This window comes from Diceros bicornis, chromosome 8 (assembly GCF_020826845.1).
Source record: "Diceros bicornis minor isolate mBicDic1 chromosome 8, mDicBic1.mat.cur, whole genome shotgun sequence".
Classification (NCBI taxonomy): Eukaryota; Metazoa; Chordata; class Mammalia; order Perissodactyla; family Rhinocerotidae; genus Diceros; species Diceros bicornis.
Genome location: NC_080747.1, coordinates 7078207 through 7104209, shown reverse-complemented (window position 1 = coordinate 7104209; position 26003 = coordinate 7078207). Strand labels below are relative to the sequence as shown.

Genomic DNA, 26003 nt, shown 5'->3' with positions numbered 1-26003 from the left:
CGCCCGTGAGGGAACCGCGCAGGGACCTGGGGAAGCGCACCCAGGCAGAGGGAAGCCCCCTACCCCTGGGCTGAGGCTGGAAGAGTTTACCTCTGTTTGGAGGCTGAAACAACACCAGGCTTTAAAGGAGGCTGATCCAGAGGGCTGGAGGCTTCGAGGAGGGGAGCACATGAGCAGACCCTGGAGGCCAGCAGGGCTAAACCAGGTGGCCTGGGGAGGAGGACACACAGGTGACAGCAGGACAGTGCAGGGCAGGCTGGGGGCTGGGCCAGGTGTGGTCTGCCTGGAGAAGGAGGTGCACACACACAGGTAACAGCAGGTCGCTACAGGGCATGCTGGGGGCAGGCCCAGGTGTGGTCTGCCTGGGGAACTAGGAGGCAGTGGGAAATGAGTCAGCTATGGCCAGACCACAGTGCCAGGCAAAGACCCCGGTGGGGGGGGGAGTGATGGAATGGTCACTTGGGTGGCCTGGGGGAGGGGGCTGGAGGTTGGCAGGGAGCAACAGGAGGCAGTGACAACCCAGGAGGCTGCTACAGGACACCAGGGAAGAGACGAGGGTCTGGACAGGTTGGGGTGCTGGGGACGGGGAGGGGAGACCCACGTGACACTGGACTGGAAGAGTGAATCTGGGAGGCAGGGGAGGGGTGAGGGGGGAGGACCTGGCCCAGAGCTGGGCGACTCAGGCTGATGTCATGGAGGGGGAGCCAAGATGACACAGGAGCAGTGCCCTGATGGGAAGTGAGGTGCACAGAGGACTGGAAGTCCCCATCTAGAGAGACTGCTCACAAGTAACTGAGGCCAGCAGCCCACCAGGAGGATCTGGAGTTTCCTTTCTGGCTCATTCTCCCTGGGCCTGGGGCACGTTCCCTGCATGGAGAAGGGGGCAGGCTAACACTGCCTCCCCCATCTTGCGGGGCAAGTTCTACTAGATAAACTGGGCCAGGGAGAGTCGGGAGATGAGGCCCTGGTTCTCAGACTCGCCGCAGCATTGGGAGGGAGCAGGTGTCTGTGTGTGGAAAAGGCTCCACAGGTGACTGTGGTGACAGTCAGCCTTGGGAATTTAGAGTCCCCTGATAGATTGTTCTGGATCTGTCTTTTGGGACTTTGGTATTTTCCACTGGCATCTACTGGGGGAGTCCTTCCTGGAGAACATCGAGGGGAGGGCCGGGGAGCTGCTGGTCTGTATCCAACTGCTCTCTGCTAAAGCTGGAAACAAGGGAGGTGTGAGCACGCACGGAAGTCCCCTTCCTCCCGCCTTTCTGTGTGTGTGTTGTGTGTGTCATAGGCCGATGCTGGGCAGTTTACAAGGGGCTTTTACACGAAGATCTCATTGAATGCTCCCAGAAACCCTATGGGGTAGATGCTGTTAGATCCCCATTTACCAACAGGAAAATGGGGCACAGAAATGTTCTTCATTGTGCCCAAGGTCACACCTTCTTCATTCATATCCTCAGCCTAAGTTTATTAAGTGCCTCCTACTGTGTACCTGGCTGGGTGCTGGGAAGCACAGTGCAGGACAGGTCCTGGCTTTCGAGCTTTTATTCTAGTGGAGGAGACAAGCGGCCAGCCGACACAGGTCCCAAGGATTTGGACACTGCCGAGTGTCAGGAAGAGAACAGATACAGGGTGACTGAGTGCCACCTCCTCCAGGGGGATCACAGGGCTCTTGTGGGCTGGGACCTAAGGAGGAATGGCCAGTTTACCCAAGGGGACTGGTGAGGACCTGCTGAGAGCCAGCCGTGTGCTGGGGACACAGACTGCGCTGGGCCTGCTGACCCCTAAGCCTAGAGGGGCCTGTGGGAAGGGCTGATGGGCACAGGAGCTTCTGGCATGCGGGGAGGGGCAGGGACACCAGAGGGCAGGTGCCCCTGCAGGGGCTGTGGATGAGAGGAAGGCTCCCGCCAGCCACTTTCAGGTGGCCCCAAGCGGAGAAGCGTCACAGGATTTAAAAAGGCAGACATGGGCTGGAGAGGACGCTAGTTTCTGCTTTTTTTTTTTTAACCATGAAGTTATTCTATGAGTATTATAGAAAAGTTTTAAACATAATGGGGAAAACCCTCAGACCCAACAACACTGTTACATTTGGGTGTTCCTTGTAGAGTCTGTGGACACACATGTTCTCACAGCGGAACCCACGTGTAAGACTGAATAGCACTGACAGGTGCTGGGGGCTGCTTGGAGCACATTTTCCAGACTACCTCACTGGTCCGATTATCATTTCATTTTACGGCTGAGGGATGATGCGCAGGGAGGGTCGGTGACCTCCCCAAGCCCACCCACAGGTGACATGCAGCTCTGTTAAGAGTCCCTCTACATAACGGCCCAATGGGGGCTGGGTCGCAGCTTCCCAGGGAGCCCCCCTCCCCATCTTCACTCACATGCAGCGCCATGTGCCCTGTGAAGGCTCCTTACCCCTGGTTCTTGCCCACCACCAGCCCCCCAAGGTGCCTCCCCAGCATTTTTTTGCAGCCTTGTTGTGTGGGTAACATTGACATCGGTAATGTCTGACTTGCCTGGCCTGGGCACGTGGAGGGCAGGGCTATTCCGTCCCATCTGGAGGCCCTATCCCAGTCTGGAGCAGTCACTCGCTGCTCAGCGGGTGTTGGCTGCCTCAGGTCTTGGAGGACACTGTGCTGACAAGTGGCAGGAGGAGGACAGAGTGAAGGGGAAGTGGCAGTGCAGGCTGGAGCAAAGTGGCTGCCTGCTTGCTGGATGGGCCAGGGCTCACCTGCAGAGCCTGCCCGGGGCAGGCCAGGAAGGGCGTGCTGCAGGGCTGCATGGATTATTTGCCTCTGCAGTGTGTCCGCTGCTTCCCAATGCCCAGCTGTGGCTGAGGTCAAGATGCTGAGGGGAAGAGGGCATCACTTCAGCGGTGCCCCTTTTGGCTTTTTCTCTTTTCTGTCCACTGTGTGACCTTGGGCACGTCCTGGCTTCTTACCCAAGCTGCCCCATGTTGACTTTAGTCTGCACAGCAAACCGGGAAGTCTGACTCCGTAGCCCCACTTCATAGATGAGGGAACCGAGGCTCAGGGAACGTGGACTCCAGTGAACTCAGCTCATAATGTGGGCCCGACTCCAAAGCTGAGCTTTCTCTACCAGCTCCTCCCAGCCTCAGCCTGCTGAAACGCTGAACAGCGGCAGTGCTGGGTGATAAACACATTGCATTCCTTTGTCATTTCTCTTCTGGAAATAGCTCTGTGCTCCCAGGGTGGCTGGCAGGTATTTCTGATCTTTATCTTTGAAGGTTTGATGAGCTGGTAAGAAGAAGAACCAATTCTCCATGGGCAGGGTGGTATCGGGGGCTGAAGAGAAAAGCACACATTTATTATTTTCCCTTTCTGTCTTCACTAAACCAGTGGCAGTGAGTCACTCATCTCTGAGGAGAGGCATCAGCTACAGCACCCCAAACAGGGAACAGCCGGGGCACCCGCCTGGGCCCCAGGCCCTGACCTGGGGAACAGAGGCGTATGGATTTGCTGCCAGGACTGACTTGTTTGTATATCTCTCCAAGATCCCAGTGCTCTCTAAAGCCCCCTCCCCCGAACCATGTCCCCCACTTCACCCACCCACCATCTTACAGACCCAGCAGTGATGAAACAGTAGCTCTGTGGGCCAGGAGCTGGACCAGGCATGACACCATCACACCCATCACCAACCACACTAAGTGGCATTGCCTTCCCTCGGCCAAGAGGCCAGACCTGCTCCTTCCGAGTGTTTGAGCAGCAGAGCTTGGACTTCCTGAGCAAAGGCCACAGGGCAGGGCACGGGAGGTAGTAGGGCCCGTGGCCCGGGCTGTGGCTTGTTCCTCTTGGTATTCCTGGTGCCTGGCACAGACCTGGCATGAATGGCTTCTAACTCCGATGGGCAGCCCACCTGGGAGAGAGCCTGTCCCCGTTAACTTCGCACTCCTTTTCGTGGACACATGGCCAGTGTCCCCTGTGAGAACCATCTGCATGGAGAAGGCGCTTGCTCACTTAGAGATAGAACAAGACTCTGGGGTTACACTCGGTCAGGTCTCTAACTCTGCTAACGGGACCTTTTCTATGACCAAGATGTTGTCCCTTCTCTCTCTCCACAAATCACGTGTGCAGCCCTGGGTCACTGCTCCCGACACTAGGCAGCAGCCAGGCAGTGTCAAATGGGTCCGCACATGGGTGAGGCCTCTGGGTTCAGAGGGTGACGTCACAGCGTGGTGCCTAACGAGGATGTCACATAGGCGGCAGCATTCACCTGGTTCTAGTCGCTGCAGCTCCTACTGGGCAGTCCCCTTGGCCTCCCTGAGCTCCACAAAAGGAGCTCCCTAGCCTCCGCCCTGAGGGTCCTGAAGGCTGAGCCAGTAATGGGGGTGGGCCGTGGAACCCAGTAGGTGCTGGGCATCAGGAGGGCTGCGGGTCATTCCCGAGGCCTGTGTGCGCTGGGGCTGGGACTTGATCAACAGCGGCTGAATTCAAGGCTGTCGGTGGTCAATTCCAGAAAAAAAACAGTCTGCCCCATCGCCCTGGGGCAGGACTCATCGCCTAGGTTTCTCACTGTTCTGTCTTTGAGTTGAGTGGGCAGCCTCAGGGGTGATGTGGTGTGGGGTCTGGAGCACTATGACCAGGAGGCCTCGGCTGGAGTTGGGTTCTCACACTCCCCTGGAGCACTGCTTCAACACCGAGTCCCACTTGCCGCGTCTAGGAAATGGGACTAACGGCACCCACCTCACAGTGAGAATGTGCACGGACGGGGCAAGCTGTCAGCTACAAGGAGGAGGTCAGGGAGGAAAACAACGGCCTGGGCGGCAGAAGCCCAGTCCTTTTCCTTTGCTGCCAAGAAAATGGCAGATGGGCCCAGAACCTGCAGGAAGACCTCAAGGAGCAGCCCATTACCTGGGGTGCAGAGCCCACCTGCCCTGAGCTTTCAGAGACTGAAGAATCTTTCAGGCACAGATGACGCTCCCAGCGGAGGTTCCCTGGGGGCACCCACGTCCACGGTGCAGCAGCCCCCACAAGCCATCCTAGCGATGGTCTGAGATGCCTGGAGACATCATCAGAGATCCTGTCAAGTTCCACACTGTGCCTGCCCAGAGGAGGTAAACGAACGCTCCGAGCAGCTGCAGTGGAAACTAAAGGGTTTCTTGCTGAGCCCCAGCAGCTGGTTGTGGTGCTGTGGATGGTGCACAGGCTTCAAATCCTGGCTCTGCACTTGCCAGCAAAGCGGCCTTGGCCGAGATGCTGCAAGAGCCTCCAAGTCATCTGGGAGATGTTTAAAAATACAGATTGCTACAGCACAGATGTGCTGAGTCAGACTCTGAGGGGTAGGGCTGAGAATCTGGGTTTTGAACCTCTTCCAGGTGACTGTGAAGTTGGCTGAGGCCTGGGCCCTGTCTTAAGTGCAGTCTCACTTGACTATCTGAGGAGCCCGACATTCATGTAATGCTTTGGTTGCTTCCACAAGGTGGAAGGTTTCTCTCTCTCTCACATGAAAGCCTCCGCTGGAAGGCAGCAGGGCTCCGAGAGATCCTCCTGGAGCCCAGTTCTGTCTTCTGCTGCCCTGCCCCCTCCTCCCCACGCTGTCCTCCTCTGGGCAGTCAGAGCCAGCAAGATGGGGCTGCGGGAGCAGTGGAGGGCAGGTGCTTCCCTTTAAGGGCCCAGCCCAGAACCTGCTCTTGTCACATCCACTCGCATCCTTTTGGCTAGAAGTCAGTCTCATGGCCTCACCTGGCTACAAGGAGGGCTGAGAAATGTGATCTTTAGCTGGGTACCACATGCCCACTTTCACTCTGGGAGAGCAGGTGGTCGAAGACAATTCCCAACCCCGCCGCAGCTTCCCTGGGGGCTTGGTGGACGTGTTCAGACAGTGTGTGCTCACCAGCATCAGCTGTGGTCGTGGATCCTGGGTTGATGAGGAGAGGCAGACTTGGGCCCCAGGCCCCTGACAAGCTGATGAGAACTATGGACTGGTCTCTCCCCAAAATGCCCAGAACAGAATTCCACATGTAACCTTAGGGATTTTCAGCCACCCCCGTGTGCCGTCTTGGTGCTCAGTGACTTCTTGCTGTGCTCTGGGTCACAAGGTCACACTCACACTCCCTGACAGGACCTTGCAGGTCCTGTGTGGCCTGACCCCCTGACCCTTGCCTTCTTTTCCAGCGTTTTCACCGTGCTCCTCCTCTGCTCTAGCCACTGGCCTTCCTTCAGTCTCCTGCCCAGGCCTGTCTCCTTTGTCTCAAGAGCTCACCATCCCCTCAGCTGGTTGAGTCCACTACTGAGCCAGCTCACAGCAAGCCTTTCTGACTTCCCTTCCTTCGCTATTTGAATATATTGTTTCTGGTGGACATGTCAGAAGTTTGTTTTCTAGTAGATTTAAAATAAATGACAACTAGTGTAAGATCTTCAGTGAAGTAGGAAGGCCTGTTGTCCCATTACACACAGGGCCTTGGAGCCCAAGTGCCACTCCGTCATGGCCTTGTTAAAGATGTCTATTCTGTTGTGATTTAATCAGCAGCGGTGCCCTGAGGGCAGGATCCATGCCCACTTTTGCTTCTCTCTGTATTTCTCCTCCGAGCCCAGGGAAGGTGCTCAGGAAGTACCTGTTGGGTGTTAACTGGAGACACACTGGCATCCCTCCTGCATCGATGAATGCGTCTCAATGGTCTCTTGTCTTTCAGAACACCCAGTGCATTCCAGAAGGCTTGGAGAGCTACTATGCAGAGCAAGACTCCAATGCCCGGGGGAAATTTTACACCGTCATAAACCACTACAACCTGGCCAAGCAGAGCATCACCCGCTCGGTGTCGCCGTGGATGTCCGTTCTGTCGGAAGAGAAGCTGTCAGAGCAGGAGACTGAAGCCGCTGAGAAGTCAGCCTAGCGAGATGGGCAAGTTCCTTACAATGTGTCACTTGAAAGTAACAAAGGGACTTTGAGGGACATTTCATTAAATATAATTACTGATAATTTAGAGGTTACTCATTTATGGTGCAACTGCTTCTGTTTGCTAATGCTGCTTTGCAAATAAAACTTGCTGCAGACCACCCATGGGCATAAAATCAAGTGCATATCAGCATTGCTTAAAGAGCTCCGACACCACCTTTCATGTTAAGGAATCTTAATTTAGCTACTTTACTGGGATTTATTGGATGCTGTCAAAAAGTAAATTTACAATGGAGATGCAAGGAGTTTGGACTCCAGATAAATAATGCATTTTGTGGAACTGATTTTTTAAAAGCCACCTTGCTGTTTGCAAATCTTGCTCCAGAGCCATATCTAGAGAGACCCCTTGCTTTGCTCTGAGCAAGCTGTACTTCCCATTTCTTCCACCTGCTGTCAGATGGCCACAGTGCCCATCGCCAAGACACACTTTAGTGAGTGGGGTCAAGGAGGAAGGAGAAATGACAGCGGGCAGCAGATGCACCCTCTCCTTCCCTGTGCTCAGTCCTAAGTGTGCAAGTGCCCTGCTACAGGCACACTCGGGTGGTTCTGTTACTGCTGTCGACAGAACATCACTCAGTCTCCTCTGGCGTTGGCATCTTGGTACAGAGGGCTGCCCTGGGTAGAGAAGGCTGTGTTTCACTCGAGTGCATGCAGACCATGTCAAAAAGCATGGAGGCGAGGGGACTCTGGAGAGAGACGACCCCCGGCTGCAGGCTACAGAACTCCCTTCTCTGTAGGTAGTCCGTCTGCTCTGTGATGTGCTGAATAGCAACAAAACCCCACTGGCCCTTTTGTTCACTTGATTATGAATAAATTTGCACTGATAGCCCTGTTAGCAAGTCAGTTTTTAAAGAATTAGCTAGGTGGGAAAAGTGAAAATGTAATTGCTGGTCAGCCAAGGCTCCTTTAAGTTTTATTTTGTGAAATGGATATAACTGCTTTGCTCTAAGAAACAGGCAGGAAAGGCTGGTGGGGGGGGGGCTGTTGTGGCACCTTTCATATCCTATTATGACATTTCAAGTCACAATCTTTGTAAGAAAATTATGTTTCAACGTGAATCTTGACATTAAAGTATATGTTTACAAAATTGCCAGTTAGGTCAACTAAGTGTGTAAGTCAATTAAATAGAAAAGACATTCACAGACATTTTCTTCCATGTTATTTGAATGTGTTGTTTCTGGTAGACATGTCAAAAGTTTCACTGTTTTTTAGTAGATAAAAAATAAATGACAAATAGTGCAAGATCTGTTGCGAACAAGCATGGTGATCATTTTCAGCTCCATTACTGTATCCTGAAATGTGCTTCCAAAACATAAACTATATTTTATTATCAATGACCATCACCTCAGAGCACTGGGTGTGCATCAGAGAGTCATGTGCTGTGACGTCATCTGCAGTGAAGCTGTGGGGAATGCATAAAGAGCAATAACTACGTGCCAGAACTCTTCCTGCATAGACAGATCTATAAACGAAGTCAGCCCATGTAAACAGAGTGCCAAGGCCACCCCTATTTGTATGTTCTAGCAGATGTGTACTTTATTGACTGTAAATTCATTCACATGTAACTTTGGCATTTTCACTCTGTGCAAATAAAGAACACAAGGACCCCTGTGGCTGTCTGACGGACTGTCTGTACAGCACACGCATTTTGCAAGGAGTGCAGACCCATCCACACCCACGTGAGGTGGGGCCCTGTGAACACCAACCAGGATGCTTTCTGCACAGATGTGGCTGCAGATGTCTTGTGCTTCCAGTTACAAAAAGGCATTCCTCTTTACGTTTCCTAGAGGGTCAGACGCACAGGCCCAAGAGCAGCAGGCCCAGTTGCTTCTCTGAACAAAAGCTCCTTGGGCCCCAGTGGCAGGAAGTCAGGCCTCCTATGCCCCCTGCGTGCCCTGTCAGGAAGGTGTTCGGGGGAGCACTTCTGGGAGGAGCAGGCCTGGCGGCCCCTTGCTGAGTGCCCCAGAGTCTGTCCCCACACTTCTTCCCTGACAGGAGACAGGTGGGTGCCCAGTGAATTTCTAAACTTGGACCCACTGACAATACGTTAAGTGGCTGTAATCATATTTACTAGATTAACAAGGCAAAGGTGAGTTTTATTTTCTAGTTGGCTCAGGCAGACAAGAAGCCACAGAAAACAAAGAAGTGATGGTTTGTTGTGAGAAGTTATTAACTAGTGCTCTTCCCTCAAGCCACCAAGTGGGAAAGGCCGGTGCCTTCCTCTGAGCCCTGGACAGTTCTCCGAGCGGAAGAACTGTCCCAGCCCCACCCCTGGAAGACAGCCCCCCTCCACTGCCGCCTCCAGTTGTAGGTGCAGTTATCAACAGCCCCTCTCCATGTCGCCCATCTTGCCTCATGGCTGCTGCCATACAGACCACTTTCCATTTGTGTTCACTGTTTTCTTTTTCAGCTACTAAATAGGCTTAAAACCACAGGTTTGGGCGTCCATTTTATGAGAGTATGTCTGTCTCAGTCCCCCACCCAATGGCTCTGTGATAAAATCTGGTCACAACCACACTCCGAGGCTAGAGACACAAGACAGTGCACTGTTTGCCAGAAGCGACCGGGCAGAAATTCCTGTAGCATCCCCACTGCCCGTGGCCAGCAGAGACGGCCGCCCAGCCTAGCTGTCGTACCAGTCGAGGAAGAGCAAGGAGAAGGAGCACATCACCAGGAAGAAGAGGACCCACACTCGGAAGCCGGCGTTGTTCTTAATGGCCTGGGGAGGGGACAAGAGCACAGGTGTTTTTATCACACAGGATTGGGCTTGAAAGACCCTCAAATGCTTCCTCTGTTTGCATGCACTCTCCCTATCTTGGCTATATCTCTGTGTATTCCTCAATCCTATGCTTACCTTGAATAGATGGCTTAATGATTAAGCAAAACCAAAAAGTGAGTTTAAAATCCATCAAGAGACAAACGGGTTGTATTTCCCTCACAGTTAGCAGTTATTTAGAGGTCTTACACAATTCTCCTGGGAAACACAACACCCCAGAAATGGCTCACGTGTGTCCCAGGGTTAAAACCACGTGTAGGCTCAGAGCACTGCGTCTGAGCAGTGTTTCCCAGCAATGTGATGGCAGGGGTTGCCCAGGAACAGTCCCACGTCGACCCAAACCCAAGGACTGCACTCAGAAGACAAAGTCCCCTCAACAGAGACAACTGGTGGCCTCCATAAACAGCAGCCAGGGCTCTGGCCCTCAGTAGGGGTCCAACAAGCTTCTCTAGTGGCACCCACCCCTATTTAGGGAGCTGGTTCGACCCTTGCCGAGAGTGACCCCATGTGCCCTAGGTCGCTCCTGTGGAGGGCGGTGAGCCATTGCCTCCTGGTAACAGTGGGCACCTGGGCATGGCAGGGACAGAATGTCACCGTCTAGCACACAGCTGCGAGATGAGCCCTGCCAGCGAGGCTAATGCTACTGCCTGGAATCAGTGCCATGTCAAATCAGACTCAGGGGCCCAAAGAGTACCCACCTCTCTGATGTCTTCATTGCCCTCCTTGATGTTCTCAGTTGCCCCTACAACTAACTGGTGAATGCTGTCAATCTCGGCTTCCTGTGGAAGACAAGAGTGGCAGATAAACACAGCCACCTCCTCCTCCCCCAAGCATACATCATGATAAACCAGTAGCTGCCACTTACTAAGGGGCTGGGGCTTTACACACATGAACCCAGGAATCCTCACAGTACTCCGAAAGGTAGGCAACACCCCCATTTTACAAAAGGGAAACTTAAGGCCCAGAGAAATTTAATAACTTCCCAAAGTCACACAGCAACCAAGTGGTAGGACTGGGATTGGACCCCAGTGCCCATGTCCCTTCCACCTCAGCTGCTGCCTCTCTTGTGCCACTCGCCGGACAGTAAGGGACAAACACATATGAGCTGCCGGTTGCAGAGCAGCCACCACATGCCAGGGGCTTTCCCTCTAGTCGCTGATTTATTCCTTATGAAGTCCAGAGAAGTCAGCTTCAGAACGCATGTGCTTTCAAACACACACACTGGCTTCAGAAAAGTGCTCTGTGTTTTACCATCAGATCTCTAAAAAAAAGGCTAAAATCTAAAAATCAAAATGGAATGCAGGATGTTTGCAAAAAATATTTACTCCAAACACTGGGAAAGCTTCAGAACTATGGGATCCTGGTCTTATACACGGAACATCTGGCTAATAAGCACCCACAATTCCATAGGTAGTAAACAATGCCAGACGGGTCTCAGGAGCAGGGGGTCTCTCTCTTCCCTCCCTTTAGGCGGTGGGGGGAGGGGGAGTGTGAGGGGAGGGTTTTAGAGAAGACTGACTGATACAGAACTGCAGCGAGGAAAGCAACCTTTAGCCATTTAATTCCTCGCAACACTCCTACGAATGTTACGTAGTCTAAGGACATAAGGGCTGGCGATTGCTTTGCTTGAGAATCATACTTTTTGGGAGAATCTCAAAGTGGGAGCTAACTGACTACTGCCAACGTTCTATGAAAGAAGTCGATATGAACAACCTTGCAACACAGATGAAAACAGCAAGACTGACCCAACTTTTCTCAGGTCTTAGAAACTCCTGAGAAGCCAGGTGAGGCTCCCGCCCACGCTTTGCACACCTTCCCCAGGTGGAGCGCCCGGAGCCGCTGGGGTGGTGGGAAGCAGGGCCGTGGGGCGAGCGGCTCTCCTCTGCCTGCTCGGGCGCACGCCCAGGGCTCTGGAACAGCTACTTCCCAACCGAGAATCAACGTCCTGCCCAAGAACCAGCTGTTGATGGAACGGCCATCGGTCGTCCTGAGCAGCTGGGCTGAGTGGAGGACCACAAGGATCGGTGCGATTCTGACTTTTACTGCATTTTGCCAAGCAAGACCTCAGAGCATTCAGTGCACACAAGGTACACGGTGGTCAAGTTCCCTTTGCCAGTGGCTCCTGGCTGTGCTGGTGACACAGTACAGCACCCAGGTCTGTCACAGCCACACTAGAAGTAACAACAGTTCCCACGCACTGAGCCTGCTGCATGCCAGGCGCGTCAGGCACTTCCTATTCACGAGCTCTGAGAGTGAGGCAGGGGACATCTGCCCCATTTTGCAGAGGGGAACAGGGCTCAAGAGAGCCCCAGGTGACACGACGCATGATGGGGAGCCCAGATCAGAACCATCTGTCGGACTCCCCCTGGCCTCTGAGCTCTTCCTACCATGTGGAGCTGCCTCTGGAAACAAGTCATGTGATCTGAGAGGGCGACATCTGACTGAACGGTTTTATGTGTCAGGCGCCTGAACTGACAGTCATCAGGCTGCTACATGAAGGCTTATTAGCACACACATGCTTGAGTAGTTCCTTCAATGTGCTATTAAAAAGGGCAACTCTTATGAACCTGAACTTCCAAACTGTTGTTAGACTTACTGTGCCTAATTTACAATGATTTGACTCTAGCTGTGTGGTTTAGGGGAAGTTTTGTGAATGGAGTATCGTTAAGCCAACTAGCCCAGTTTAACACAATGGAGAAAAATGATTTTGTCTTTCAAACCCTTCCACAGTCTGTGGATGCTTAAAAAAGGGCAAATTTATCAGGTCTCTAAAAATTTTGCCAGTTACTGGCTGGAGGAATTTCAGAACTGCAGGCAGGGAGAAATAACATGAAAATCCACTTACGAGAACCATCACATTTCCTGTGAGGACACTACACCTGAGGTAGCATGGACCTGGCATTTTGAGAGGGCTGAGTCTGAGCTCCTGTAACACTATTATTGAAAAGCTACTACCCATGAGGCACTGTGTGGGGCACTTCCCATGTTACCCCTGAACCTTACAACGGCCCTGCAAGGGTCCCTCCATTTTATAGATGGGAGAGCCATGCTCAGAGGCTACCCAGCTTACCCAAGGGCATCCAGAACCAACACCTACCTGACTGCCTCCTCTGTGTGCCCCACTGCACAGGGCAGCCACGGGTCCCAACCCGTGCCAGCCAGCGGCTCCCATGTGGAGAGCTCCCCTCACATGCAAAGGCCACGCCAGGGGAACGAGGGGCTTCCCACCAAGAAGCTCGATGACAGCACACTGGGCAACAGCACCTGGCTCTGGGCACAGGGCTGCAGAGGTCAGAAGACTTCAGAAGAAATGTCCTGAGTTCTTCATATATTCCTTTTTTAAGCTAAAACTTAAAACGACTATCTTTGTCTTACCTGTTGTAAAACCTTTTCTGTGAATATTTCTTGGAGTCTGGAAATTTCAACCACTTTCCCTTCGATTTGCCTTCATAAAAAAATAGATTACATATTAACTATTAGGACCTGGTAATCTTAACAGAACTGTCACACATTTCTAAAGAAACTCTCTCCCCTAAGTATGAGAGGGAAGGGGACACCATGTCACCCGCAAGAGAGGGAGGGGACACCATGTCACCCGCGAGAGACGGAGGGGACACCATGTCACCCATGAGAGAGGGAAAGGACTCTAGGTCAGGCTCAGGGAAGGAGGAGATGGGGAGAGGAAGGTTCATTCTACTTCCCATTCCCCTTTAATGTCTCCCAGCTTAGTGGGGCACCCTGGACTGTTTGGAAATGTGCCCTTCCGTGTAACATGACCCGCAGTGCCCCTGCCTTCTGAGTCAGTGCATGGGGCCAGGAGCACATGGCCACATCCCAGTTATATAAGGCACAGTCTCCTAATAGTAAGGCCCGTGCCTAGCCTAGTAACCACAGTAACACATGGTGGGGATGCAAAAGAAAAGCTCAGGATACGCTGATGACCCAACTCTGTTACTGCTCAGCAGGTTAAGGGAAAGAGTATATTTACCACTCAAACCCACTCCCTACCAAGACAAAGAACTCTTCTAATTACCTTTGAAAAATATATCTGGGTTCAGCCACTGAGTGTCTGAGCTCTCCCCTGTTTCAGGGGCAGCACAGGTGACCCTGGGGGTGGGCTAGGAGGTGGTGTGTGGCTAGACACAGATGGCGGCACAGGCTGAAGTCAACCACGGTTCCAGCACAGGCAGCAACAGAAGTGGCGCCATTTGCAGGAGGAGGTTTCCCTTTGTCAGCCGTCCTTCAAAAGGCCTCCATTTCATCTTAAGAGGAATCAAGTGTAAATAGCCCCCCAAATGGTGGTGGTAATTATACTTGGTGATCAATCTGCAATCACTAAGTGATCTTCTCGGGTGGTACAGCACCTGGGTGCCTTGTAGCAGCAGGCAGGGGGTTACCTCCTACAGGCCCACAAGTTGAGGAGAGTCCGTGAATCCGGGCAGCATCCCCGCACGCCCCCCAAGGGCCACACGTGGATGCCTGGGTACCAAAGTAAATTAATCAAGCTCCTAGTTTCTAGAAAAGTTGTAAACTAGGCCATCAACTCACAAAGGAACTACATACATACCTCACTTCGTCAAACAGGCTGTTCATTTCACCAATGAGGCGCTGATTTTCTTGTTCAAACTATGAGGGAACAAACACTTTAAGAATAACATCATACTGAACTTAAGTCAGAAAAGCGACATAGCCAAAGGCAAGTGTCTAGTAAGGTGTCTGTAAAGAAATCTCTGATCCATCTCCATGAATCACCCCTGAGTCCCTTTTCCAGCACGGAGCAATATGGCACTGCTGGAAGACCCTGAGCATCGGTGCTTCAGGAAGACAATAAAAATGCAACGAACAGCTGGGTTGCCTGTGGCTTGACTTTTCCATCCCATTCATTTGAACTCCAAGTATGCAAGTCAACTGTGATGACTGACTGTGAGAGCATGTGGGAACACGGGTCGGCCTCAGTTATCCTTCTTGCCCTCTCCTCTGTGGCCCCACGGGCCTTTGCTTTCTGCCTCTGGCACCTTTTTTTTTTTGGTGAGGAAAATCAGCCCTGAGCTAACATCTGTGCTAATCTTCCTCTTTTTGCTGAGGAAGACCGGCTCTGAGCTAGCATCCATTGCCTAATCCTCCTCCTTTTTCCCCCTAAAGCCCCCAAAGCCCCCAAGTAGATAGTTGTACGTCATAGTTGCACATCCTTCTAGTTGCTGTATGTGGGACGCGGCCTCAGCATGGCCGGAGAAGCGGTGCGTCGGTGCGCGCCCGGGATCCGAACCCGGGTCACCAGTAGCGGACTGCGCACACTTAACCTCCAAGCCACGGGGCCGGCCCCTGGCAACTTTATTTTTAATGGAGTAGTAAGGTCGAGTGGCTTTGCGGAGAGCAGGGCAGCGGCAGAGCTGCACTGGGATGCAGTGTGATTTCAGAGCTGTGCCCTTGGCCAAGCCACAACAGAGACAGGCCCAGGAGCTAGAGAAGCTGCATTCCTGGTGCTCAGTCTGGTGAACAGGCTTCAGGGCTCAGTCTAGGCGAAGATGGCCACCCTGCGCCTGATACCCAGGGAGCTTGTCAGAGCTGAGTTAACTCAGCAGAGAAGACAGCTGCTCTCCTAGCCATTCTTACTAACTTGATACTGGCCAAACAAAAGGATGGAGCATCTGAAGCTTCACCATGTTGTGGGACCAGGACAATCTCTTCCTTCCCCTCACCACCAAGACCAACAGCTCCATCCTCGTGTGCCCACTCAACTCCTGAATGCGCAGATAGCCAGGGGGTGTCCTCCATCTCCTCCTCCATGTCCCCCAGACCCACCTCATATGCTACCTTCTCCATGACACCATCCCTGGCCCCAAGATCAAAGTTCTCATTTTCCTAATCTTGGCCTAACGTCTTCTGAAAACCTCTCAGGATATTAATCATTTGTTGCCTTGCCATAAGTTGTACATGTCCCAAACTCCATGTGACTATCAGCTGCTTGAGGGTGGGAACTGTACAGAATTCAACTTTGAAAAAGCATCATACATGTTCTTTCTTTCACTTCTATTACAGCTGCAGACACACCCACAAATATTTTCTGAGGCATTCTCTGTGCCAGGCACTGTGTAGGGGAACAAACTGAAGCAAGCCCTTGCTCTCCAGAGGCTTTGCAGACTGAGTGAAGATCTGGTTCTATTTGCTTAGTAAAGCAACAATGGAGAAAGAAGATAATGCTTACGGAACTCAACGGTGACCACCAGGGGCCATGCGGCATCTCACATGCAGGGACTCACGCTCTCCTTCACCAACGCTGCCCTGCTCCCATTTCACCAGGGAGGGAATGCACTGTGTTCTCTTACTTCTGCACTTCCCATGCTACTCCCTCTGCTACACCTCCTCGCCCCTCCCTGCGCCCCCAGCCCTCACCTTCTGACTTGCTCACTCCCACGCACTGGAGACTCGGGGAGGCATCTCTTCCTCTGGGCAGGGCCTCAACAGTGCTTCTCATCTCCAGCCCTTCCCCTAAGCACCTCAGCCCTGCGCTCCACGCTGGCGCCCTCCCTGCCTGCCAGTTTCACCTGACAACTCACTGTATTCATTCCTTTCCTATCGTCTAAATTCCACCCTCATAATCTCTTGCTCTCCTTCAGTCCGTCATCCACTCCTTGGTCAAAGTGATCTAAAACGCCAGTCATGCCACAGTGCTCGCCCTACAGATCAGATCGAAGGTGCAGTATTCCCGCGACCTGGCCACTGCCCGCCTCTGTGGGCATCTCCTGCGATCCCCCACCTCATGTCTGCATAGGATAGCTCTCAGCCTAGGATGGGTTTATCCAGGGCTGGGGAACTCGGATGGTCCCTCAAAACCCAGCGTAGGCACCTTATTAGTGACCAGACACATCAGGGCAGATTTAATCACCTTCCATCATGCCCTCTCTCTTTCTGAAAAGTTCCCCTGTCCTTGACTCCATCACTCCACTTCTCATACTTGTTCAGGGGCCTGTCTTCCCTCCTGGGGCAGGGTGGTCTTTCTTCTCTGGACCCCCAGCCCAGCGCAGGGCATGACGCTTCTCAGCTCCAGCTGCTCATCAAAACATAAAGAGGCCTCCACTCCATTCCAGACATACTGGGTCAGAAAACGGGTGAGTTGGCAAAGCTTCTGGAGGGGGGACGTGCAGGGGAAACTCCCTGCAGGGCCACCTCAACCAGTGGCAGGCTGTCTCGCTGGCTACTGACACGGTACCATAATGGCCCGTCTAATTATGCATCAAAAAGGCTATTTAAGAGAATAAAAATTTCACTTTTGAGTTTGAAAGCATCAGTTCTGTTAACTGTCAACTCAACGGTTACTTACAAGTCCTGTACTGAGGGAAAGATACAGTTACTTCAGCATGTAGGTGCTAATTCACTTGGACTAATTCTCTCAGGTGCTACTCAGGTCGTTGGTGTTTTTCTGGTAGGAGGCATTTTCTTTGAATTTTTGTAATGACAAAATATGGCGCTAACCTTTTAAATCCACAGTCCTTTTATGCTTTTAAACTGTTGCTAAACAAGATTAACTAGGGGTTCAACGTGATTTATTACTGGAGTGTTCCTTGGGAACAAAGCTTTCTTTGTTTACCCCCAACCTGAGGGCATATGGCATCACACTGCACTTCCTTTCAGGCCTCTCGGTAATTGTTACTTCTGGAGGGCTCCTGTTAGCAGCGGTCAGGAGTGGGATTGCATTCTGGCTCTGATTTCCTTCCAACCCTTGGGGTCTTGATGCCACCTGAGAAATACCCGACCCTGGAGGAAGTGGGAGAAACAAATGCCTCAAGGGATCAAGCAGTGATACCCGCTGAAGAGAGATGTTTGCCAAAGGCCAGGAGCTTGATGGAGAGCAGCCTCCATTCAGAGGGCGAAGTTACAATGAAGCTGCTGTTTTAAAACAACAAAACCTGTTTCCTACAGCCAAGTACAAGGCAGCCACTCAATGAGATCTGGCAGGGCTCAGGCAGAGTAGGTAATGGCCAGGTTGCTGACAACATTTGCTTGCACCAGGCTTCAGGATGGTTTCTGATGCTGTCTCAACGGCAAACCTGTACACCTCACCTCTCATCTGCTGAGGAGGGCAGGGGCAGCAAATGCCTGGCGGCAGGGGTAGGTGGTGAGTATGCCAGGAGACTTGTGGGACTCCACGGGTGACCCTGGACCACTCACTGACCTTGGCCTGTCAGCTTCTCTTTGTGAACTTATGAGTTCTTAAGTGGAGAGTGAGTCTAAGGTGAGTTTTATCCTTTCCTGCCTGATTCTGAGGGTGGGGAGGGATGGCTCCTTCACTTCCTAAGCTGTACGAGCTTGGGCAAGTAGCTTACCCTTCTGCGCCTCTGTCTTCATCACTAAAATTGGCATAATGATAGCACTTAATAGAGTCGTTAGGAGGAAGACATGCTAACGTGTAAGCTGCTCACCAAAGTGCATGGCTCATAGTAAGCTCTCACTAAATGTTAACTATTCTTATTCCACCTCTCTGGAGTCAGATTCTGCATATGCCAAATGAGTCATGAAAGGCTTGGAAGGCCCCTTGCACCCATCAGTTTGAAATTCCAGAGGGCCACTGTGACTCCTGGTCATTTCACTCTCAGGCACAAGAAATGTGCACTCAGCATCATCTTCTGGGGCTCACGGCAGCTGCAGCAGCTGGTGTCTGTGTGAAGACACAGACTTCACAAGGTGCAAGCTGAAGGAGAAGCCTGGTCTCCACGTCAGCAGCACAGACAGGGACACCTATAGACCCTGGGAAGACAAACCCGCTGCAGTCCACGCAACACTTTGTCCACCTACGTGAGCCACTGAAAAGAGGACGATGCCTAGAAGACGGGTAAGGTGGGCAAGCAGCGTCCTACGAGCACGACAGCAGCCAGCCTGCTGCTCTGGGCTCCCTGCCATGGCCCATTACGCTCCACACTGTCTAGGTCTCACAGCAGAATACAATGCTTTCCCTCAGTGCAGACTAATGCCCCCAGCAACCTCCCCCCGGCCCCCCAACCACAGGGGTAGGCCTCATATTTAAGAGTCTAGGACTGGGGAGCTCTCTGTAAAATGGGGCCAGCAACAGTCCCTACCACGTGGGGTGGCATAAATTAACGAACGCTGAGGCGCTCAGAAGCAGTACCTGGGACACGGCGTGTGTTATACGCAGGTTAGGCAATACTATTTAACTGCTTTATTCCCTTGAGAAGTCAGTTAGACTTTCAAATAGGGCCCCACAAAAGGGTTTATAATCTGGTTTAAAGGATACAAATCCACATTGCGAATACATTGTTACAAAAACCCTTTTCTAATCTAATCCTCTTTACTATAGTTTTAAAAAGAAAATCACTCCCACAAAAGCCTTTGAGTATAAAAGGAGGCCAGGAGAAGTATCTGCATTGCCGAGAGCCAAGAGCAGCTAACTGAACCAAAGACCAGGAACCCACAGGGGGATGGAACCCACAGCAGCTCGGCCTAGAAAGCAGTCTGCCCCCTTGGCTCAGGAGCCTATACCACCCAGGGCTCTGTGGGCTCTTCCAGGTGTGCTCTTTCTGTGCCAAACACCTTTACCCTCGTCTGCGACCCTCACCTTGATCCCCACCCATGCCCCAGACCTCCTCAGGGTCTGGACCCCAGCTCTCGTGTGGCCCTCAGATTCCACCAACAATGCATGAGCTGAGCCTGGCCACCGAGGGCAGGCCTTGCTTCCAGGGGCCAAGGACACCTTTCATGAGGATTTAAGGACAGAAGTCACATTCATGTCTTTAAAAACTATTCCACAGAATACAGCAATATATGCAAGTGGTTTCACTTGAGGCAAGTAAAATGAATGTAGGCTTAGAAAAGGAGGTATTTTCTCAATGTAACATCAGAAAACAATTTGGTTCCACTCAGCCTGACCACAAAACATCTGCTTATATTAACTCAAAGGTATTAATATACCTGTGTCATGAGTTGTAAATGGAAATTTACTGTGCAAATCATAATATTCTGCAACCATTTTGGAACATGTAACAACTGCTCCTATGGGTGAAATAATGAATTAAATTGCTATTATAGGGCTTAATTCATTATTTTACCCTGAGGAAAAATTCCAAAACACTGATTATGAATTATGATCACAATTTGCTACAACACTTTCCAATTTAAAACCAATAGCATAGTATTTCTTTCTCTTCTTTCCAGTGTTGAGCCTTTTAAATAAGATTTGGGTTAGTCAGACTAGAAGATATGGTACTTAGCTATTATTCCTAACTAAGAAAGAAGTTAACTGAACATTAAATAGCTTGTCATAAAAGTACTGAACATTACAGCCTTCTGCCCAATCCACTTGCAGTAACGCAATAAAAATTAGGGAGGTCTTGCCGGTTCTGATTAGTCACTGATACTGCAAAGCCGAAATAACTAGCATTATTGGGAATGGTCACTGGCATGATTTTAGACAATGATTCAGCTACGACAGTACAATGAAATGGAAGTGTGGTGCATCAACAGTCCTTTTAGAAAGAAGAGCCTTATGAAATGAACATTTGTTTCTCATATATGTTAGCTACGTCACACCTGCACATGTGCAGTGAAGGCAATAGTGCACAGCCACAGCAACAGCTTATCAGCGTGAGGAGCCAACACTGGCTGAGCAGCTGCTGTGTGGCCTGCACTCTGCCGGGTCCCCTTACATACATTACTGCATTCCCGACAATTCTGTGGGGCTGCTGATTCTTACCAAGTGGAAGTTCAGTGGGGCTAATTTCTTGCCCGAATTACAGAGACAGTAACCAAAGAGAATTCATAACCAACTCTGCCTAGCCCCAAAGCCCATGTTCTTCCGTCATCCCTCACTGGGACTGAGGTATCAGCTGTTAATAGGCGCCCTTGCTGCCAGCCTTCCTCTGGTCCACCCTCCATGTGCCTAGAGGCTTCTAAGTCAAGCATCTGCAAAGGCTAACACACCTCTGCTACTCGCCACTGCCTACAGGAGAAGGGCAAAATCCTCTGGCAAACAACTAGTATTATTCTAGCTATTTCCTTTAGAAAGAGTAGCGCAGGGCATTAAAAAAAAAAGTCCTAAACAGAAGGTAAATTCTACTTAAATACAAATGCATTCTTTCCTAATGAAGAGAGAGCGCTATACACATTTTTATCTCTAGCAAAGATATGTGGTCAGGTTACATCATTTGGAGGAACATGACATTTTCATTAATAAAATTACTTTGTATAAACTGAAGAAAAACTATGATATTTTAAGAAACTTTTGCCATCATTTGGCTATAAGAAAGGAGTATGATCTAACTGTTCCTTACTTCCACTTGGCTTCTCCACCTTGGCCTGCCCTCTAGTGGAGTGTCCCTGGGGTCATGTCCTTGGCCCTTCTCTTCTCCCCCCTGTACACGCTGTTTGAAACGCCAGCAGGAAGATGCCTCCCACTTTCGAATCTCTAGCCTAAGCCCCCAGCCCGGGATCCCACCACCCACTAGACACCTCCCAGGGATGTCGCACAGGCACCTTACACTCACACCTGTCCAAAATGAAATTCATCATCTCCCGCCCTGCCCCAGCCCTCCCACCTTCTGTGTACCCTCCCTTCTCCTGACTGCTAGCATCCTGTTTACCCAAATTAGAAAGCTCCAGGCTCCTTCTCCTTCTCACACTTTCTCACACTCCTCTTGCTCTCCAATGGATCACCAAGTCCAGTCCATTTCCACCGACATCTCTCTCATCTCGGCCTTCACTGCCACTCTCCGGCCAAGGCCCTCCTCATCTCTCCACTGGATTGGGCAGCAACAGCGGCTAATTGGAACCCATGCTGCCATCTTCCTCTAGCCACCTCTACACTGTGAGGCTTCCAGGTCACACATCTGCTGGGTCTGGTGAGCACTGAGCACGTACTCAAAGTCAGAGGGTGCATTCTGGAACATGAGAGAAGCTGGAGAGGAAGGCAGGGGCCTGGCAGGCCACTTTAAGGTATTTGAGTTACCTCCCACGCTCCAAATTACTTCTGTCTATAAAGAACAAGGTAGCTCTGCTTATTATTCCAAGGAAAGTACCACAGGCTTTCAGGTAGCACCCCCAAAGGAAGTCCCAGGAAAGTATGGCTAATAGTACTTCACTAGAATCAGTTTCAAGCTTCTAAGGTGATACTTTTAAAGGGAAACCACTCATCTAGGTGGATAAATGACTGTGAAACCGAATTGTGTATAAAATATGTATAAAACTCCATGGAGTTGCAGCTGCCACTCTGCATGACCCTTTGATCCTGCCCTGAGTGTAGCATGCACACTACAGTCCTTCCCTGCACGCATGCAGCTGTGACCCAAAAGCCCAAGCATGCCCAGTCTCTTCCACCCTGAGCAGGGGACAGCTGTTCTGCCTCTCTGCACAACGTGTCACTCTGAAGGAGAAGGGCCAAGAGAATTCAATTACAGGTGCCCCCTGTGTGTCTGGCCCTGTGAGGCATGCACCTCAGGCAGCCCACTCAGTCGTTAGCCCCACTGTCAGTGCTATAGGTGTTTCAGTCCTTCATTCAGGCTTGGAGAAGAAACAGGAAGTCGGGAGAGCAAGAGGATTCTGAAGCCAGTTCTCTGCCCTTGACAGCCAATGTTCAACAGAGCAGACACGTGCACCTGGCTTCCCTTGCAGGGCCCGGCCTGCAGCCCTGCGTTTGCATCACCATGCAGCGGGCCCCCTAACGGCTGGCTGGCTCCTCTACCAGGCTGCCACGTCAGCGTGTCACACAGCTCTTGTGCAGCTACACTCACCGAGGCCACTAACCCCACCGGGACTCACATAAGCTGGGATATGGGGAAAAAGCGCAGGGTGTGGAGCCAGGGCTTAGGGCACAGAGCGTGTCTCGGTTGCTCACTGGCTCTGTGACCTTGGGAGGGCTTTGGAAGTTTTGTGCCTTGTTTTCTTACTGTATGAGAGGGGAATCCTACTTCACTGGGTTGGTATGAAGATTAAACAAGACAACATATGTAAAAGGCTTGGCATATAGAAGGTGTTCATAAGTATAAATAGTAATAACTTAAAACTAGACAGAATATTCTAGTAGTTCCTGCTGATGATCCTGCTTTACCACTTAAAACAACCTATAGCTTTATATTATACTCAGAGTCACTCATCCATTCAACAAATAGTTACCAAACACTATTCTGGGAATAAGGCAAGGAGAGCAGACAAGATGCTGCTCTCACGGAGTTTGTATTCTAGTGGAGGGAGGGAGGAATGAGGAGGGGTACAAGGACAGAGTGGCTGGGGGCGACTTCAGGTTGGGTGGCCAGGGAAAGCCTCTCCGAGACCATAACATTTGATTCCTGCAAGATATGAAGACAAGAGTGAAGAGAAGAGCTTGGCAACACAAATGCCTCAGTCTGCAGGCTCAAAAGGCTGGGAGAAGACTGGATTCCTCTCTTGCTCGACACAGCTTTTGCTCGATGCTCTACTTCTTACCTTCTTGAGCAGGAGACTTGGGGTGGAAATCTACCACCTGATTATTAATAAGCTCTAACACTTATTAACTAGAGGACCTTGGGCAAGACACTTTACTGCTTTTTGCCTAAGTTAAAAGGAGATGGTAAGGCCCCACCACCTCTTAGTGTGATTATTAAGAGTATGCTAGAAAAAATGAGTACTAAAAAGTTCTTCCCACTATAAACTGCTGCACAAATTAAGGTGCCATCATTTGTCACGTACAGCCACTGGCAAGTACACTATGTGGGACCCAGTTTGTCAGCTCTGCCAGAGGACAGTGTTACGTGGGCAGACCTAGGAAGCATCTGTCAGGTAGGTGAATTCCATTTAGCTGTGTCGTGCCCATGTCCAGGTGAGCTGTGCACAGACACTGCTGGAAATGAGCTGGCAGGGGCTCTTGCCAAACTTATCCTTTCCTTTTGAAACTCACCCGGGGATGACAAACTGCAACAGTCAGCAACCAGGGAACAGGTAACTAGCAGGAGATGTATTAGCAGCTAAGCTATCACTCTTCATTTTCCAGTTGTTCCTTATGCTTTCTTCACATCACCACAACACCAGCAATTCAAACAATTAAAAAGCACCATAGCAGCAATCATAAAAGACCCATTTAGTCTAGAAGACTACTTTACTTTGCTGAAAAGACATCTAACATTAGTAAAATTATTCTTAGGCAATTTCTTCTTTATTTATGCTACTGCAAATTTAAAACATGAAAAGCAAATTAAGAATGAGGAAATTATGTGGAAAAGATGTATCTAAAATATTTATTTATAATTTTAAAAACTCGGTATAAAAATCAGGGCAAGGGCATGTAGGATGACCTCCTATTCAATGAAATACTCTTACTAAAAGTAGTTAAAAATACATGACTAGGCAGAGAATAGCATTACCATTTGTATTTCTTCTGGGGATAATTCATCTTCACCTTTGCCATCTCCCCAGGTTCTCAATTCAGGTTGTGCTTCGGCCGGAATCGTTTCTGTTAAAAATAGACAGAAGGCAAAATATTCACTTTAGAATAGGCTGGTTTATGAGACGGAACAGAAACTTACAGCTTATTCCATATTTGATTGTCCATCAGCTGACATTCGGGCAGGGCGGCGTGATTCTTCTCCAGTGTTTAGACCTGTGTGTGCATGCATATGTGTGTGTGTATGCATGCGTCTGTGTGTGTGTGCGCGCGCACAGGAGCACAGGTAGAGGGACCTACGCAGTCTCAGTGCAGCAGTGAAATCAGCAGTGGCTGCAAAACAAACGGATATTCTTCAGGATCAGCCTTCAGGTGTCTTTTACTTCAAAACTTACACACTCACACCCCTCCCTCTCTTTTTCAAAGACTGCAAATATGGGTATTTTCACTGTAAAAAACAAATATGATATTTGTAAATATGTAAATATTGTAAATATGATATTTACAAATATGATATTTACTGGAAATGACACACCGTTCCCTAATCCTATTCCTCTCCCAGAAGTAATCCCTGTTATCGCTTTGATGTAGCTTCATAGACTAAGTATATGCACATACAAACAGATATGCAATTCCCTGACCAACCCCAACTCAGAAATAATAATATAGTTTTGTGTGTGGTGGTTTGTTTTTCACAAAGATATCAGTGGTTAACATATTGTTCTAAAACTTGCTTTTTATGACTTAACAATGTATCTTGGAGATCTTCCTACATCATCGACACAGATCTACCTCATTCCTTTAAAATGCTGCATAATATTCCACTGTAAGGCTACACTATTCTTTATGTAACCGTAACTCCACTGATACATCTTTGGTTGTTTGGGGTTTTTCACTAGTGTAATGGTACCGTGTGCTAGTCCATGCTTTGTGTGCATGTTGTTGTACTCCAGGATAGATACCTGGACGTGAAGTGCCAACTGGGAGTGTATCAACATTTTAATCCAGAGACCTTTTTGACCATGATCAACATAAACACATGATGGATCCTCGATAAAATGTACCACTAGCACAGGCTCCTAGAAAGGGACTGGGCACCCAGGACCAGGTTACAGAGGCCTGCACGGCTAAGAGGGGTGGGTGGGAGCAGGGGAGTGGGTGAAAGGGACAGCTCTGTGGTGGAGACTGTAATGGGGTCTCTGTTTCTAAAGGCGACTTGTGTCTGGTGTCTCAGCAGTGCCTCTGGGCTTGTCAGTAGGTTGCCACGTACTCAAAGGCAAATAGTGCTTCTTTTTCTTTTCTTCCTCAATCTCAGTAAATTTCCAGTAGCTGATCTCAGCTCCTCAAAAGGGGCAAAAGTCCAGAGTTTTTGTTCTGAGACTGATAAGGGAAAAGGACATAATGATAGCACCAATTTAGAGAAAGCAGATTAGGCAGACCATGTGTACAGGGCACGGTTATTTGGGATACATCATCACAAGAAAACTCCATGTCATCCACGACTTAGTGCAAGTTTAAAAAAATGGCTGTTTTTGCCAGAACTATTACCATATTTATAAGAGACATTTATATATAATTTTTATATAATATATACATAAATATATATATAATTTATAAATAAAAGACACATTTATAAAAGACAGGCTGAAAGCACCTTTAGAAACTGAGGTGGCGTTTTCTGAGATGGGAACACCTGTACTTTTCATACATGCCACTTCTGACCTTCGAGTCCTCTGTCTCCTACTTTCCTCATGATGGTATCGATGTCAAGCTTTTACTTTTTTGTTTTTGAAGGATAAGAACACTAAAGTTAGAAACTGAAACACTGTTCACACCAGAACCCAGCATAAGTTAGCTCTGAGCTAGCATGGAAAGTTTGTTGTGAGAATTCAAACTCTTCAACATGCTCACCTTTGTGGCTTTCTGGAGCCATCCTGACCTGCTGCCGTAAGA

At 50.1% G+C, this 26003-nt stretch overlaps 2 protein-coding genes across 3 annotated transcripts in view; one reads left to right on the top strand and one right to left on the bottom strand.

The window, feature by feature from the left end:
• The window catches only part of NSG1 (neuronal vesicle trafficking associated 1), a 31421-nt gene extending 23537 nt beyond the window's left edge, over window positions 1–7884 (top strand). The window contains exon 5 of the mRNA XM_058546718.1: window positions 6650–7884. Coding sequence (XP_058402701.1) covers window positions 6650–6850 — 201 coding nt within the window. The 3' untranslated portion in view covers window positions 6851–7884. The remainder of the gene's footprint in view (window positions 1–6649) is intronic.
• STX18 (syntaxin 18) overlaps window positions 1388–26003 on the bottom strand; it is a 132689-nt gene continuing 108073 nt past the window's right edge. Inside the window, exons 7-12 of one of the 2 annotated variants that reach the window (XM_058546716.1) lie at window positions 24031–24119; window positions 14256–14314; window positions 13064–13133; window positions 10387–10467; window positions 9549–9631; window positions 1388–3302 (exon numbers count right to left, since the gene is read on the bottom strand). In XM_058546716.1, the coding sequence (XP_058402699.1) occupies window positions 3233–3302; window positions 9549–9631; window positions 10387–10467; window positions 13064–13133; window positions 14256–14314; window positions 24031–24119 (452 nt within the window). In that variant the 3' untranslated portion in view covers window positions 1388–3232. Of the gene's footprint in view, window positions 3303–8987; window positions 9632–10386; window positions 10468–13063; window positions 13134–14255; window positions 14315–24030; window positions 24120–26003 lie in introns of those variants that run through there. The other variant, XM_058546717.1, reaches the window with a different exon arrangement.